The sequence below is a fragment of the Balearica regulorum genome, chromosome 5 (genome assembly GCF_011004875.1).
Source record: "Balearica regulorum gibbericeps isolate bBalReg1 chromosome 5, bBalReg1.pri, whole genome shotgun sequence".
NCBI lineage: Eukaryota > Metazoa > Chordata > Aves > Gruiformes > Gruidae > Balearica > Balearica regulorum.
Genome location: NC_046188.1, coordinates 23,781,046 through 23,798,345, shown reverse-complemented (window position 1 = coordinate 23,798,345; position 17,300 = coordinate 23,781,046). Strand labels below are relative to the sequence as shown.

Here is a 17,300-nt window from a genome sequence, read left to right as displayed (position 1 = left end):
CCATGATCATCTGAAGGATGAACTTTCCCTAAGGAGGAAGTTACTGTGTTACTGAGTCTAATGGTGCAAGGCTAATGGTGAAGGAACAGATATGTTTTCTCTGGTAAAAAGCTGTTTTACCTTCATATCTCCTTCCATCAGAAAAAGTATCAAGTATTCCAGAGCCATTGCTCTACAAAGGAAAACTTGAACTCTTTTAGAAGGAAGAATACATGTGAGAAGTTGGACAAGGCAGTCTAAAGCACCATTTCATGTGTGTCTTGTAACACATATGGCTTTTAGTATGTGTTGTCCTGTTCTGTTAACTGGTTGAGTCTGGAAATGCATATTTCCATAATGTACTCTATTTTCCTGGAGTCTTCTCTGTGTGCCATCAACAGCCTGGCCAGCAGGAGGCATTAATTTCACCCCTTTAACTAATGAAAGCTTATGCTTGCTTATATTTTTCCTCGGAAGTCATAGCATTATTACTAGAGTTGGCAAATAAATGAAGTGGCTAACTAACACTTTTTTTCTTTGGTTTTGTGTTTTGTAGCTGGTGCCACATATATATTTGGGAAGAGTGGAGGTCTCATCCTGTACACCTGGCCAGCTAATGACAGACCGAGCACAAGGACAGACCGTCTTGCTGTGGGCTTCAGCACAACAGTGAAGGATGGCATTCTTGTTCGGATCGACAGTGCCCCTGGGCTTGGTGATTTTCTGCAGCTGCACATAGTGAGTATAGATAGGCCCATGTCTATGCCAGCCTTGGGTTTATGTTAACTGAATATCTATTTGAAGAAAACTATTATTCTAAAAAAGCATGTGTCATACTCTGCACTTGCTATATCTTGAGCACTCATCAAATTAACCTGCCTAAGGTAGTTCTTTAGGGTTGTGTAGAATTACTGAATGGGATGCACAGGGAACCAAGTCTTGGTGCCAGAAGAAAGTGCTAGAGGGGAAACAAAACCAACAAAAAAGCCTTATGAGATTCAATAGCACTGGATTTATTAAAAAATTGTAGAAATATTTTGTGACAGTGTTAATCTGCTGTGACATATGCACAGTCCTGAATACAGCTGAATTTATGGTGGAGAGTATTGCTATTCTCAGAAGGCAAAGAATGAACTGGAGTGATAGAGTTGGGGATTTTTTTTCCTCACTGAGAAATTTACGTGAGAACTGAACAGATCCTCAACCTCATGAAACTGTTGCTTGCTGTAGTGGGATAGTTCAAAAGAATAAGAATTTGATGTTAGCGCAACATGGATTTGCAAGAAAAAAATAGACTATTTTGCGATACCAAATATTAGAGAGAAACTTGAGTGAAGGTGGATTTAGGAAGAGTCAAATTGTTTGAGAAAATGAGAATACTCGAACTGGAAACTTTTGGAGTTTGTTATTTTATATGATGCTTTGAGATGAAGAGAGGTTTGCTTTGTTTTCCTTTGTAAACAAAGTAGCCAAGAAGTTTACTAGAGGTAAAACTGGTCACCTTACTTGATGCTTATGTTATTTCCAATGTTTTATGCATTAATTCATAGTGGAAGGGGAATGGGCCATTTGCAGGTTTTGAATGAACTGAGGAGTTGTTGACATTTCACAGAAATTTGAAGATGTAAGTAACCAGAAGTAATGCCAGGGGCCAAAACAGACCTGATGTGAATGACTGAGGGTCTTAATCTGCTGCTGGAGTTTGACATGTTCAGAATCATGTTGAAGCACTGGGTATGTTGCAGGGTGGTTCTGAAACAAAGGTCAGGGCTAGTACTCATTGCCAGCATTTTAAGTGGTTTTATTTTGAATTTTATTGTAAAATTCAAATTTGTTTGAATGTGTTAGAATATGATCTTGAGCCATTAGACTGTTACCAATTCTGGTTTCTCTCTTTTTGTGATCTATCCAAATATTTAGTATGTGTTTTGTGCTGGAAGGAAAGTGAGATAAAATCCTGGCATTAAAAAAAAAAAAAACCAAAAAACAAAAACCCCCAAAAAACAGAAAACAACAAAAAACCCTTAACAAAAACCCAACCAAAAAAAACCCCACACACTTTTTCTTGAGCCCCAGAAGACTTTGCAAAAGTGAACAATGCTGAGCCTAATGGGTTGGAATTCCATAACTCACATTAAGCAAAAGTAGTTGGATACGTTTGACCAAGAGAATGTCTATTCTTCAGATGTTATAATACACATGTATAAAATGCTATCAATTAAGTGGAGAACAGTATGTGTGGCATGTGAGGAGAGGTGCAGAGATATGAATTTGTTTGGACTTAGAAAAATAAGTCTAAGGTGGGATTTATTGCTCTTGGCTACCTAATGGGATGTTACAGAGAAAATGGAAGTCAGGCTCTTCTTTGTGGTAGATAGTGGAAGGAAGAGGGGAAATGGACACAAGTACCAAAAAAGGAAATTTTAATCATGCATTAAGATAAGAACTTGCACAATGAGTCTTTTCAGTATTAATAATGAAGGCACATAGTTTTTCTCTATATCTTGGTCTTGAATACTATTAACTCTACTGTTAAAAATGAGTCCAACTGAACTTTTTAGAGTGTTTTGGTTTTTTTTTAAATGTTATAACTATTTTTGCTGGATAGATTGAAACAAATCAAACAAATTGAACCTGAAGTATAAGCATTTATTAAAAAAAAAAATAAATTCATGACTTTCTATTTCCAGCCAGTTTTGGAAAGGAAAGGAATGAAAGTTTTTTTTCTGCTTCCCCCTAATATATTTTGTTCAAACAACTCTGAATGTCACGATGCTAGTTTCAGATATCTAAATCAAAGCTGTTAATTATGGTTGATATTAATGCTAAAAGTTCTGTTGACTGCTTCCTGTGTAGACTGGCCAATTTTATCGCTGAAGATGTTCCCTAGCAGCAAATATAGAACTAGTTCAGCTTTAATTTCTCTTATTCCTTTGTGGTCAGGATGGATTAGGAGGATTTGCCAGTCATTTATGAGGAGCAAAGGTATGCTGCTGTGCTTTTCTGGGCATGATATTACTGTTCATCGTGTACATCACCGACTCTACCTAAATGTTCAAATAAAGAATGTAGTCTGAGGCTCATGCTGTTATACACAATACGAAAGTTGAAGAGGAACTTTTATTGTGTTATTGGCTTCTTGAATGTCTGTAAGACTTTGTTATCTCTGGTTTATGGTTCAAAGTCACAGAAGTGAGCTTACAACAGGATTATTTTGGAAAAAGTCGAAATCTGAAATGAAAGGTGCATCGTCAAATGACACTTAAAATGCAAGACCATGTAAGTCCTCTTACTTGGCAAAATGCATGTAAGCTTTCCATGAGACCAAGATCTTTTGTAATGGACTGAAAACTACCATATGCTTTGTGCTGTCGTGTTCAAAGACTCTGTCCATCTTCCTTTCTTCAAAACTTTATCCTTCTGTTAGGCCATTTTCAAGTGTCAGGAGAAGCAAGGCAGCATGGATCATATAATAGAAATATGGGAGAAATAAATTTGTAGATCAGAGCTATGAAAGCAGATTAAATTGATAATAAAATAAAATTTGAACAATGCAAATACTTAAACAACAAAGCAAATTGTAGGAGAAAGAGAAAAATAGATATTAAAGCAGGGAAGACCAATGTTAATGTAATTTATGCATAATGTATAATTCAATTATATTTAACAATAACGAAAGTGACAGGGATTTTTCCAGGATGAATATTAGGGAAGCCTCCTTTTTTGGAGCCTTTCTGGATATTCCAGTCACAGACTTTATTTTGGATGCTATTTACTGGATTCTGACCTCCTCATACTTCCCTGGGTGTTCTGTTGGTGATAACAGGTGACAAAAGCCACCTGGTGATCATTGTTCTCTAATATGCATCACTAAACTAAAATATAATCTGAAAGTCATAGTATAGGCGATGATTTATCAAGATCTTGATACTATTTTAAACATTGTAAAAATGACTTGTACTCTGTGAAGGAGATTTTTTAATAGTTTAACTACTTTTTGAATATCATGTATGTTCTGGAATGTTCATTATAGTCTCTTTCTATTTTTAAAATTTATAGTAAAAAAAACCCCAACAAACCATCTTATGGGCAAGTTACATATTTGCGTGTTTAATTTACAGTTGTTCTGTTTAGATTCATTTTTTAATTATGAGTCTTTTGGATACTGTGGAAATTTATTGACTAAGGCGTCTGTTTTATATGACAAAAAATTACAGCCTCTGAAACTATTTTCTCTCCTGATTTACAATGAAATATAAACTGGCAGCCCTGCGAAAATGGATGGCGTACCATCCAGATCGATGTCGTATATGAAGCACGAGGTGTTTGTGTGAACAGACTGTAGCACATGGAATAAGAGTGTTTTTATAGCATCAAATCCCTTCTTATGAGATTTTTTTTCCCCCCCTGAGAATTCATTCAATCACCAAGTCTAAACCTGTACCAGAAAATTGCCTTCCACAATGGATACTTAAGAATACATGTATGAGTTGTGGTTGAATGTGTTGCTATATGTTCACTCACTTTCCACTACCACACCTATTTTGTGATTTACAACATGCAAAAATCTTCATAGAGATCAAATGGGGAGAGGAAGACAGCTGCAGGTGATGATGGTTGTCATTCTTGTGACGACTATGGAGAGAGAAATCATCCATCCACATGCACTGCTGGGTTATTCTGCAGTCTTTCATTTTGATGTGTATTGCAAACTGTCATCTCACCTCTGGCTGTTCAGAATGGAGGTGTGAGATTGGTCCAGTTTATGAATTGGTTGTAAAAAGTAAACTCTAGATTTGGGGCAAAAATGTTATTGGTTTTGGGAGGAGTTTTGCTTAAGTAGACCCTAGCTAATGGGGATACTTCACTTAGCACGAGGCTGCGAGTGAAGGCTACAGGATTTCATGTAGAACATTCTGATTCTTAAGCAGTAAGTATAAGAAAAAGTAAGTCTTCCCTGAGTTAGAGATGGCATTGCTAAATGAGAATGAGTGTAAATGGAAGACAATGTATGTGTATGTTCAGCCAAATTTGTTCAGTTATACTGTGATTGGCCAAAGTCTGTCTTTTGGATTTTATGGTTGTAGAGGCAATTCTGGCTCCTCTGTACAAAGTCTCCTGGAGATTCCCTCCAAAACTGCAGTTCCACGTCATCTGAGCAGATACAGAAGAAGCATAATTGGAATCAGGAGAAGAATAACCACAGAGGGTATATGATGAACTGAGTATCTTAAAGGCTAGACTGAGATAATGAATGGAGGCAAAAATGTAATAACAGTTTGGTTTACTTTTCTGTAACCAAAATCACCTTGATGCAAAATATTTCAGCATTTCTTAGGCAAAATTCAGAGTGGGCCTTAAAAGGGTTACATTTTTATACCGAAGAAAGTAGAAATAAGAGGATTTCCTTAAGACCAGCCTGTTTTATTTTGCAGGTAGAATATCAACAGAGGCTATAGACTATGAAAAAAGTGGTTGATCTACTTTGGTGTCCTGTCATGTGTTTTATTATTTTAGCTGCCTTTACTGTCTTTACAGTTACTGTTTTCTCTTAAAGTGTGTGTTTTCACCATGTTAGACCTCCTTTTTTATTCTTGTCTAGAAGTCTTAGTTTGTGTGAGTTTAATTTTTGTGAATACAAATAATGTAACTCCACCATATCTTGATGTTGTTTGCATTGATGTGCATTCAGAATAGCACTGCTATTCGTAGAATCATAGAACGGTTTGGGTTGGGAGGGACCTTAAAGATCATCTAGTTCCAACCCCCTTGCTGTGGGCAGGGACACCCTCCACTACACCAGGTTGCCCAAAGCCTCATCCAAACTGGCCTCGAACACTTCCAGGGAGGGGGCATCCACAGCTTCTCTGTTTATTCTTGCCTTTCCAGGCTTTAAAACAGTATAGAGTAAGTCTTTGAGTTTGATAGAGTTCTTGGAGTATACTGGAAGTGGTAAGCATCAGTGTCCCTTGAGTAATTATCAGTTCCAAAGTGTTTTAATGCCCATCATGTCTCATTTCACTTAAGAAATGGTGAAGAACTGTGTATGTTTCTCCTAATTCCATTTATACAAATTATGAGCCTCTACAGATAGACACGGAATATATACTCAGCAGAAGGTATTTTATACTGAGGCATGCCAGTGGATCACCAAAAGGTCAAGTGGAGCAGAAGCTTCTTTGTTGAAGCAAGAAACTGTTTACTGACTGGCTGGGCATAGGAGACAACATCTTGTGTAACACATTTAGCTGATGACATGAACGACTAATGAATGAGAGTGGCTAGACTGCCTACTGGTAAGGGGATGGAATTAGGATAAGCTTTCAAGCAAAAGATGATATTGTCTAAATCCTTAGAAGGTCTAAAAGAACAGACTGTCTAAAGACATTTTCCACCAAGACAAGATCTAGCAACCTGAGGGAGTACTCAGTACTCAGTACTGCAGGTCTTCTGAAATTATTAACATATAAAAACTATCTGAATGTAGCTTTCTGTTAGGGTTAAGTTCTCTGGCAGACGCTTCTGAATATGCTGTCTTTAATAGGTGCAACCTGAGGATTAACATAGACATGAAGACTTGAAACCATGACTGCTACCCTTCCAGGCAAGATGGCAAATGAGCTGAATGAGGGAGTGGGATAATTGTTCTGATTTAATGTTAGTACATGAAGATTCAACAGAGTCTGTCTTTCATTTCTTCATATATATCTTTTGTAAATGTTTCTAGCTGTGGTTTGTCAATTCTTGAAGTTATGACTAAATAGTTACGGATGCCTTTAACTTAGCTCAGGTTGTGTGTTATTTATGTAACTGCGGAATGGCAAGATAGTCCCCATCTAAGGTGACACACATACACTGCAGCACCTTAAAAAGTATCCTGCCTCCCCAGCAGAACCTCCGCTGTGTGCAGTGGAGTAGGTTTCTGCTTAGCTGTGTGGGCCAGATAGAGTGCTGGTACCACAAGGATTGTGGTGGTAGTACTGTCCGCTGGGAACAACGAGTAACTTAGGAGACTCTCTAACAAGCATTGAGCTATTCCATTGCAAAGGGGTTCTGAGGATCTCACAGAGCATGTCACAAGTGTTCACCTCCTTTTTATAATTATTTATATTAATAAATGTAAATTGTAAATCACTTCTTCATTTTTGCTTAGGATGGCTGTCATCTTCAGCTGAGGCTTGCATCTTAATTGTGCTCCGTTTCTGTTGTTGATCACAAGGTGATTGAAGTGGATCTGTGTTAATCGACATTGAAGCAGATTAACAGCCTGCCGACGGGAAGTAGTGAGGCTTTGCTTCACTTATTGAACTGTCTTTATCTCAATCCACAAGTTTTCTCACTTTTGCCCTTCTGATTTTCTCCCCTATCTTGCTGGGGAGGTATAAGTGAATGAGCAGCTGGGTGTGTGCTTAGTTACTGGCCAGGGTCAACCTATCACACATAGTCTTTACCTGGAAGAGGCCTCTGTTCCTGACAAAGTACTTTGAAAATACTTAATGTACAAAGAGGCTACTATCTGCAGATCATCCACACAAAAAATGGAGCATAACTGCTTTCTGGTTATGTTGAGTTTACAGAATTAAAAAAAAAAAAAAGGCAAATGTTTAAGACTGCAGCATTGTTATTTTGCCTGAGAGACGCTGCATCTGAATGAGCCTCAAATTTGAGGCGTGCACGTCAGTGACTGTTTTGTCAGCTGGTGTAAAATTGCCAAAGATCCTGATTTTTTTAATTTTATTTTTTTTAATGGAAGCATTCTATTTAAACACTCAAGGATCCTGTCCCAAAATGCCCTCAGTATTTTCCTGTCCTTTTCTAAACTCATTATGTCTACGAAGTCCCATGTGTTTGTGCATGCTGCATTTATTGTTCCCTAGAGTGCAAAAGAATTAGTAAAGGAAAACTAATTTGAAGAAAGAAAATGGACCTTCAGTTTTCAAACCAGCTTTAAAATGTGTTATTGTTACTTCTGTTTTTATTTTGAAAAAGTGATTAAAAATCCATTTTTGATATAGTTGAACTAGTTCACATTATCCATAAGAATGGTCCATCTATTTTTATCTACTAGCTCTCAGGAAAGAGTCTCTGTAGTAGGAGATGACAAGTTGAGACTAAACCTTTGAAGGTTAAGGACCTTCTCACCCCAGCATGCGTCTTTATGGCTGGCACAATTTGGCACGATGCCCTATCAAGTTATCTCGGTGACCTTTTGAGCTTCAGTCCCTGCTTTGTTGCCAGTGACTGTACCAGGTGTATGAATGAATGTATGTAGCTGAATGCAACGGTGCAGGAAATAGCGCACTGGTGTCCTGTGGCTAAAGATGATGGATTTTGGATCCCTAGTTCCATTCAGGCAGCATGTAAGCTCAGTTCTTTGATGCGGGGATTCATTAACTCTTCACTCAGCGACAGTTTGTGCGTAGATCCTAGCGTTTTCACTGTTGCTGTTGAAGGCTGTAAAGCTGATTAGAGGTATGGAAGAAAGAGCTGGTAGGGCAATGTTAGCATGAATGGTAAAATTGCCAGTTGGACCACAAGTTAGCCTGATTAGAGGCACAAATGTGAAAAATAATCTTGGGGCTTCGGCTTTGCAGAATGGCTGAGTTCAGCTGGACAACAGAGAGTGAAAATTAAGAATTGGAGGAGATGGAGGAAGAATCAATGGGAAGTTACATGGCTAATTTTGTGAAACCTGGCTTAAAGATATGAGTAACTAAATACACTGCCTAAAGAGAGAGCTTTGCTGTGTCGTCAAGGAAGCAGACTTCTACTAAGATGATCATGATTTGGTATAGTGGACAGAATTAACAGCATTTTTTCAGAATATGCAGCTGTCCATTTTAGTGTTGTACATCTTGCAAATTAGACCCTCATACTTCAGTGTAAGTGCAGAAATAAAAAATAAGCTTCTTATTAGAAGCAAAAATCTTGATGGGCTTGCTTATGTGAGAGATTCATCCCTAAATATGTAGCCTCTGTTTAAAATACTTTCTGAAGCTTGAAACTGGTTTAATTTGTCAAGGTTTGTCTTAGGATTTGTTGTGGTTCTATGAGTTGCTGTTAGGTGTTAAATGATCAAATCTGAGTATCTTGCGGTAGCTATCCAAACACCCTGTATGGCAATAAATATTATGTTATTGCTTGTTCCTGTACACTGTATACTGTATTTATGCTTAATACTTATTTTACTCTCTCTTGTGACTATAATGTTCATGTAGAATATGTTATCTCGGGCTGTATTATATATCATAATTTCAGTAAAACTTGAGCTGAATTGCCTTTACTGTTTTGCAATAATTCCTATTAGTATTTCAGAACTAATAATTGGGATTTTCACATTTTGTCACACTGTCTTGTCAATAAGTAAATGAGGAAATATCGGGACTTCTCTGATACTGAGAAAATTTTAGATTTTTCTTCTTAATGTTTTTCTTTTAGTTACTAAACACAAAGGAGTGAAGTAGTGTGGGTTTTTTTTCCAGCTAGGTCAAAGAAAGAAACCCAGACAATCTCCAGCAAAGGTCTTTTTTTGAAATAACCAAGACCTGAAGGAGACAAGCATGAGTTTTTTAGTGCTTATTCTGAGAGAGACTAAAATATTTTATATTTGTAGACTCTAACAATTGGCAATTTGTCCTTTTACAAGACGTACCAAACTTACAAGCTTGTTCAGACCAACCCATCTTACTTCTGTATGCTTGGATAAATTGCACTAATAGATTCTAAATTAAACCTGTTAGTAATTAAAGCCTTTACAACCTTCTGTATGGTTGTATGAAAAAAAGTAAAATAAAATTCTTGATCTTCATGTTAATGGATAGCAGCAGGGTACAATAATAATTCACTGCATATTCAGACATACTGAGTACTACTCAAAAGCAATTAAACAAGGGCAATTGTCAGTTTAATTTACCCCAGCTTGGTATCTGATGTAACCTTCTCATCAAAGGTTAACAACTATTTGGTACTACATCAGCTACAGCAAAATGAATTTTTTCTGTATTAAGCCTCTAGGAAGAATATCTTGAACAGGAACTTACATTTTTCTAGTAAGATTCAATAATAAACTTGATCTAATCCAAACAATGTTGCACATTGTTTGTGCCATGAGTTTAATTTTAGAGGATTTCAAAACTCAGTGCAGGGAAAAGATAACTTGATCACTGATAGGCAGCTGACTCTGAGATGAAAATCAACTGTTTTAGAGATCATAAAAGACTAGTCCTGCAGAGTTTTACATGGGAAATGAAAGGCAATGCTGCCTTTTCCTATTCTACCAGGACATGGCAGAGACAATTTTGAGGAGAAAGTGCACCGAACTGGAGTTTGGCTAGAATTCTAATCTCCAAGTTCTTGTGAGTTTTTCTAACCATTAGTTTTCAAGAAAGGGGCACAATTCTTATTTAAAAACATTGCCTTAACAGTTATTATAATGCCTAAAACATACATGTGCATTTAACTTTAAAACACCTGTGCAATCACAATATATCACAATATCTCTTTGAAAGGTACACATGAACATCCTTATAGAATGAGAAAATTGAAGCCTTAGAGATTAAATGATGTAACTAGAGCTGTTGCCTCAGGATTGGAGCTCGCTGGCTCTGAACGTTCATCTTAAACCAGAAGGCTTTGTCGTGCTTCCTTCTCCATCCTGAGGTAGTGGCTTAGTAACAACAGCTGAGGGAGGCTAGTGCCCCTGGAAAGTTGCTGTTGCTGAGATCTCCTGCTATTGTCCATGACATCTGAGGACCAATTTGGCAGCGGTGGCCGGTGTGTGGTGTTTTTGTTGTTGCTGCTTGTTTTTTCTCTACATTTCAGTGCTGATGGGGCCTGAACTTGCTTAGCTTGTATGTTGTTGGGATCAAGGCTGAAGTGGTATTATTTGTGCTAATAAGTCTCTACCATTAGTTAAACCTTTCAGTACATAAAGCATGATTAAACTGAAGGCTTCCTGCTGGTTTGAAAGCCTTTTATGTTAAATACATGATACAAGCATTTTCTTCTTCCGTCTCCTTATGTAAAAGAAGTGGAATGGGGGAGACTGCAAACACACAGTCTGAAACCCAGTTGAAGTAAAGCTTAAGTAGTGTGAAAGCTCTCTTAAATATCTTGACATATCTTTTTTTCTGCTACATTTAAATTCCTGGTGCTTTGTTTAAGCAATTTGCAGCCTATAGAAAGAAACTGACTCCCTCATATAACTGGTATAATTTGGGCCAATGTAAAGCATCAGCCGAGCATGTTTTTGGCTATATCTGATAACTAAGTATATTACTAGCTCTGACTGTCCAAATTTACTTTCAGTGCACACAGGTCCTGTTTTAGCTTATTCTTTATTCTTGTCAATTACTGATGTCAGGAGTGCTGTTTCTGGAAGCTGGGTAATAGAAATCATTAAGCATGACAAAGAAAAGTATCTTATACTCTCAGGCTTCCTTTGCTATCTTATTATGTCTCTTATTCTATTATTTTTAGACGGCCTCATCTGAAAGCCAGTACCACATAGAGGATTTCAGGTTTTGGATCATGTAAAACCCTTTAGTATGATGCTGCTCAGCCTTAAAGAGATGGTGGGATTAATCAGTTCTGTAGGGAACCATGTCATGCTTCTAGTATACTATTTTAACTCATGACAGGAATGGTCCGTGTCTTTGGGTGCATTGCTAAAACAATTTTTACAAATGTTCTTGTTATCTGCAGGTTATCCTTTCATAGATGGTGTATCGTATCCCAAATATATTTAGAGAGACTAGGCCCTCAATGGGCAATGATCTTTTGGTAGAATTCTGGTGGGCAACGCATACTGCAGCATTACAGATTGAAGTAAATGTATTTCCACAACAGAGCAGAAAGGTTAATACAACCTTTCAATAGTAGCCACTGGATTTGCTTGTATAAGGAGCTGGGCAACACGTAAAAAAAGTTGGGACTTTCTGAAAGGTATTTAAGCTATGCACCTAGGGGGGTTATCAATGAGAGGTAGCGGTTCGCTTTGGGTGCTGTTTTCTGGGTGGTGTTCTATCAGTATACTGAAAAGCTGGGCAGGAAGGGTCATTTCAAGAAGCAAGTCTGATCATGTGGAGTCTGTAAGCTTAGACTCCGCAGCATCAGACGTCCCAGGGAGTGTGGGACTGTCAGCACCTTTCTGCAGATAACAGTACTATTGCATTCAATCACTGCAAAGACTTGATTTTGCACCCTTATAGTTTTGGGAGAGTTTTACAAGAGGAATTTAGTCCATTGTTCTGTTACACTGAAAGGATTTTCCTGTGATGTGTTAAAGTTTAACTGTACTGATTCTGTCTGGTTGTGAGACTGGATAATTTTCTTCTTGTATTTATAACTTTGAAGAACTTATGTCCTTACATGTGTGAGTCTTGTCTGTTTCTTTTAATGCAGAAATGTAGTTGTTACTGTTGTGCCATTGCACCGTATTCTGCCTTCTCTCCTCTGTGTTTCTGTGGAGAAAGGAAAGGAGGTTGTGGTTTCTCACTTATATCTTTTTAAATCTTAACTTGCGGGGAGCCCAATTAAAGTATAGTCCTCCTACAATGGTTACTGCTAATTACCTTAATTTTTTCAAATGAGGTTAACTCCATTTTGATTGGAGTCTGTAGGAAAAAAGGCATCTAGTCCAGACTATTTTACATGTTAGAAAACTGTTTTGCTTGAAACCAATTTAAAAATCTTTATCAGTTTGCGTTCTGATCAGAATTTGTTTCCCGTCTAACAAACATGCTTGCTTTCTGATGGAAAAAATCATTGTTTAGTTTTGGAGCTTCACAAATGGATGAGGTTTTCAGGGTTACTGGCTGGGCATCTTAATTTAGGAGCACAGGACAGGGAGTGGACTATGTCATTAAGTCCAGTCCACTACCCTCATAGGCAATTGCACCATCTCTTCCTCTCTTCTGGCTGTATCAGATCTACCTCCTTTCTTCTCATTTTCTGTTTCTGCTATTTCTCTTGAAATGCTGTTCTACAATCAAATTTTTCCTATGATTTTAAAGTTTAACTTATTTTCCAATCTATATGTATTCCTATATGTCAGTTTAACCTCCATTTGTTTTGTGCCAATACAGTTCTTCAGCTCCTCTGTTTTTGATGTTTATCTGTCAGCTGCATTTACAGAGAATTGTATTGCCTGTGCTTTGTGTCAGCAACTCCCCCTCAGTCCCCCTAGGCTCTTATGGGCTGTCTGTGTAGCACAATGGGACATCTTAAAGATATCCCAGGGCTAATGCAAATTCAAACATACAACTCCACAAGTTGCAGCTGCAGGCAGGTTTCGCTGCTTCTGCACCTGACTGTTCAACGATGTTCAGGAGGATTTCTTCACTCAGCTGCAGCACCAGATAAGCATTGCTACTTTTGTTGTAGACCCAAGTTGGGTCTTTGCAAGCTGCCTTGGGTATCTTTGTACAATAGGTTTGGTTCTAAGCTTTTTGTTGGCTGTGTAGACCCAGCTCAGTGCATCTGCACACAGATACCATCCAGTCACATTTGTTTCAAAATCCTTTTACAGCAGTAGTGTGATCAGTTTAAAGGTTGCATTCTCAACCAAAGGCTTTAAGTTCCCTTCCAGTGTGGTGGTGTTCATCATAACTTCAGTACTTTGTATATGTAATTATCTTCTCTGAACGCTCATCTTTTTCCAGCCTTCAGTGGCAGCTGGTATGAAATGATAGTGCTGGGATAGAAGGGTGAGGGGCTGTCCTCTGGTTTCCTATTGTCAGTCTAGGAAATAAGCGTTTTGACACATTCGATGACACATTGGTTCAGTTTAGAAAATCTGTATCAGAGGGGACATCATGTGATATGTAGTCTAGAGCCTTGCAGTAATTCCTAAGATGGTTATGAATGGTTTTGTGAACTTGTGAAGAAAGAATGGTAAATCTGGCCTTTGAGATAATTGAAAAGACATCACTTGTAATGTGAGCAGCTGCACTGAAGGATGATCGCTGCTCTTTGGGGACAGAAGGTAAAACCTTGTTGCACACAATTTTGAAGCACGGCATCCAATATTTCAAGCATTGGAACAGGCTGCTCAGGGAAATGGTTGAATCACCATCCCTGGATGTATTTAAAAGATGTGTAGATGTGGCACTTAGGGACATGGTTTAGTGGCGGACTTGGCAGTGCTAGGTTAATGGTTGGACTTGATCTTAAAGGTCTTTTCCAACCTAAATGCTTCTACAATTCTATGAATATTGATATACTTTGGCCATGTCTTAACATCGCTTGATCAGTTGCACAGTGCATTTCCTGCTTGCAGGAAGCTTGCGTGCTACTTCTATCCCACTCCTCTCCCAAGAGCTATTTGTTAGCAGACTCATTTAATTTCCTTAATGAAAAACTTAGGTTAAAAAACTGACTGTGAAAAGAAATAATATCAGGCAAAATAAGTGCTTTATAGAGGCACAGAGAAGAAGTATTTTGCCTTTAAAAATGTAGAAATAGGCAAAAAGGAGGAATGTGAGCTCTTTTGCCCGCTTCATTTACATATTGCATAGCGCTTCCAGTATTGTTCTCCAGATAGCTCCTGGTCTTAATCTGACACACATCAGTGAGACCAAAGTGATGTTAATCCGGTAGACTTATTGATATTGCTACAGCGAGATGTGCGTGGTGCCTGATTCTCGTTTCTTTCTTCTTTGAATAAAACATTGTTGAGTAAAAGTGGCAAATTCTAGTTTTCAAATGACTTTTAAATGTATCAGGGTTGTTATTGTTCAGGCAAATTTTTATTTCCACAGAGGTATTATGAGTGCACAGAACCCTTCATTAGCGTTCATGGAGTTGTGCTAGAATTTGGCTCATGATGCATGTTCTCCAGTGCTCGCTGAAAGAAGTTCCTGATTTGGAGCTACCCATGAAGGTGGCACTCAGTGCTGATGATAGTCACTGGATAGTTGCGGGTTTCTCGGATGCCAAAGAAAAAATTTAATTTAGCTTCTTACAGAAGCTTCTTGCTTTTCACATTTGCAATACTGTGTCAAAAGTCACCCTATTCCTGGGAGGAGGAGTTGTGTTGATCCTTTCCCAGAACTGCTGATACAGTAAGTGGTTTGGGGGTTGGGAGGTCACTCATATCACCCAGGAAAGGCCAGGTCCGAAGAATGTATTTGAGCCAGTCAAAGAGCTCAAAGCTTTAGCTGCCTAGCATTGTTCAGTGCTTTTTAAGAAATCATTAATTTTTAATGTTGATGTCGGTTTTGAACTATAGTGCAACTGGAACAAATTCTTTGTGCTTCCTGCTTATTGGAATAGGTGCTAAGTTCCTGAAACCAGGCAAATATGCGGCAGGATGAGTTCATCTGCAGGGCTGTGCTCTCTGGTGGGATTGTTGCTTTCGGTCTTTATCAAATGTGATGCCTAGTGGCATTGCTTATCTTCACTTGAAATATATTTTTGCCAAATGGACGAGTGAAAGGGAGAATAGTTGCTCTTTATACTTGCTTAAAATGAGAACAAAAGAAAATTACTCCCTGTGTAATTTGGGACTTTTGGTTTATATTACCTGGACTAAAGAGCCTGTGGTCCACTGTCAAACTGCTCTTGGGTGTATAAATTAGGTCCAGAAATGACAGGAAGCATTACAAATTCTAGCATAAGTGAGCAGATCTCTCCAAAAAATAATCTACTGCAAATGTGGTGTATCCACAGATTGGAATGCATCTTGTTTAAATGCCACTGGGAGAAGCAAGAGAGAGGGCTGTGTAGCCATCCGATTGTATCATATCATATATGCAAAGCCATGTATTGGGTGTAAATGGCAAGGTGGCAGCTGCAGGGTGGCCTCTATGGGACAAGACTAGGGACTGCCCTATGCCAGACTGGGCTCCAAAATGGATGCACTGCAGGACACAGCTGAGCCCATCATCCAGGTCAGTGGTGTCTGTGAAAGCATATTCAAGAAAGGGCAGAAAAAGCCAAGAAGAGGAGGGGGAAGGAAGCGCGATAAGCAGCAGAGGTAACACCAAGGTGAGAGGAAAAGAAAGAGGTGCTTCATGGCAGACCAGATATCCATTGTAGACTGTGGAAGACCCCATGCTGGAGCAGCTGGATATTCCCAAAGGAATTGGCCTGTGGAGGGCCCATGCTGGAGCAGAGGAAAAGTATAAGAAGAAAGGAACAGCAAAGAGAAACTGCTGTGTACCGACCGTAATCACAGCCCTCGCCCCTACACCCCCTGCATGTTTGTTGCCTCACTGAGGGGACTGACTGTAACTTGTGATATCGAGGGTGGAGGAGAGGAGTCTGCAGTGAAGGAGTGAAGTTGAGCCTGAGAAAGGGGAAGGAGAAGTTTCCCCTATGTTTTAGTGTTTTTCTTTTTGTTTTTCACTAACCAAAAAAATAAACACTAACTAGTAATAATTCATTTCCCCAAGCTAGGTCTGTTTTGGCCGCAACAATGATTGATAAGTGATCTCCCTGTCTTCATCTTGACCCATGAGCCTTCTTGCTCCTGTTCCCTTTAGCAGAAGGGAGGACAAACTAGAAGGAGAGAAAAAACTTCTTTAGTCTGAGGATGACTGAGCACTGGAGCAGGCTGCCCAGAGAGGGTGTGGAGTCTTCTTCTCTGAAGATATTCAAAACCTGTCTGGATGCGATCCTGTGCAACCTGCTCTAGGTGAACCTGCTCTAGCAGGGAGGTTGGACTAGGTGATCTCCAGAGGTCCCTTCCAACCCCTACCGCTCTGTGAATCTGTGAGAGTGAGCAAGCGACTGAGTGGTAGTTTGGTTGGTTCAAGCCACCATGAAGCATTAGCAGTACAGTTTTGTGCAAATGGGAGGGTAAAACTTTAATTCTTTTGTTGGTAAACCTGAGCCTGCCCCATATGATGTGGCCAAATTTGACACTAAAGAGTGCTTTCAATCTAAAAGTGCTTTTTTTTTTTTTTTTTTTAAATGAGGATGGATATAGGTCAAGATAGCTAAAGTTGTCTGCCTTTAAAGGCAGTAAATTTAGTCTTCAAAGGTTCATCGCTGCATCTTGTGCTGGCTGGGTTTGTGCTGCTGCTTATGATCTGTGCATCCTGCCTCCCTTCTCATGTCAGAGCTGTTTGTTAATAGAGTATAGATGGCGTGGTTGGAAATGTGCGGTTATAAAGATGAACAGCAAACTGACTCTTAGAATGTTTTGGCAAATTTAGACGAAGCCATGGAATGTAACTATACTAATTCAGTGGTTTAAAAGAATCTAAAAACCCTCGCAGGACCTGGAATTAATTTTCAAAGTGTGGAGGGGCTACTGTTTGAAGATAAAAGTGTGCTTTATTGTACTAATATAAACAAGTCTGTTGTCTGACTTTTCT

The 17,300-nt window shown here is 38.7% G+C and overlaps 1 protein-coding gene across 9 annotated transcripts in view; it reads left to right on the top strand.

Annotated features, from left to right (window-relative positions):
* The window catches only part of NRXN3 (neurexin 3), a 1,011,514-nt gene that overhangs the window by 751,254 nt on the left and 242,960 nt on the right, over window positions 1–17,300 (top strand). For all 9 annotated transcript variants that reach the window (XM_075753769.1, XM_075753770.1, XM_075753775.1 and 6 more), the window contains one exon: window positions 536–717. In XM_075753769.1, the coding sequence (XP_075609884.1) occupies window positions 536–717 (182 nt within the window). The remainder of the gene's footprint in view (window positions 1–535; window positions 718–17,300) is intronic.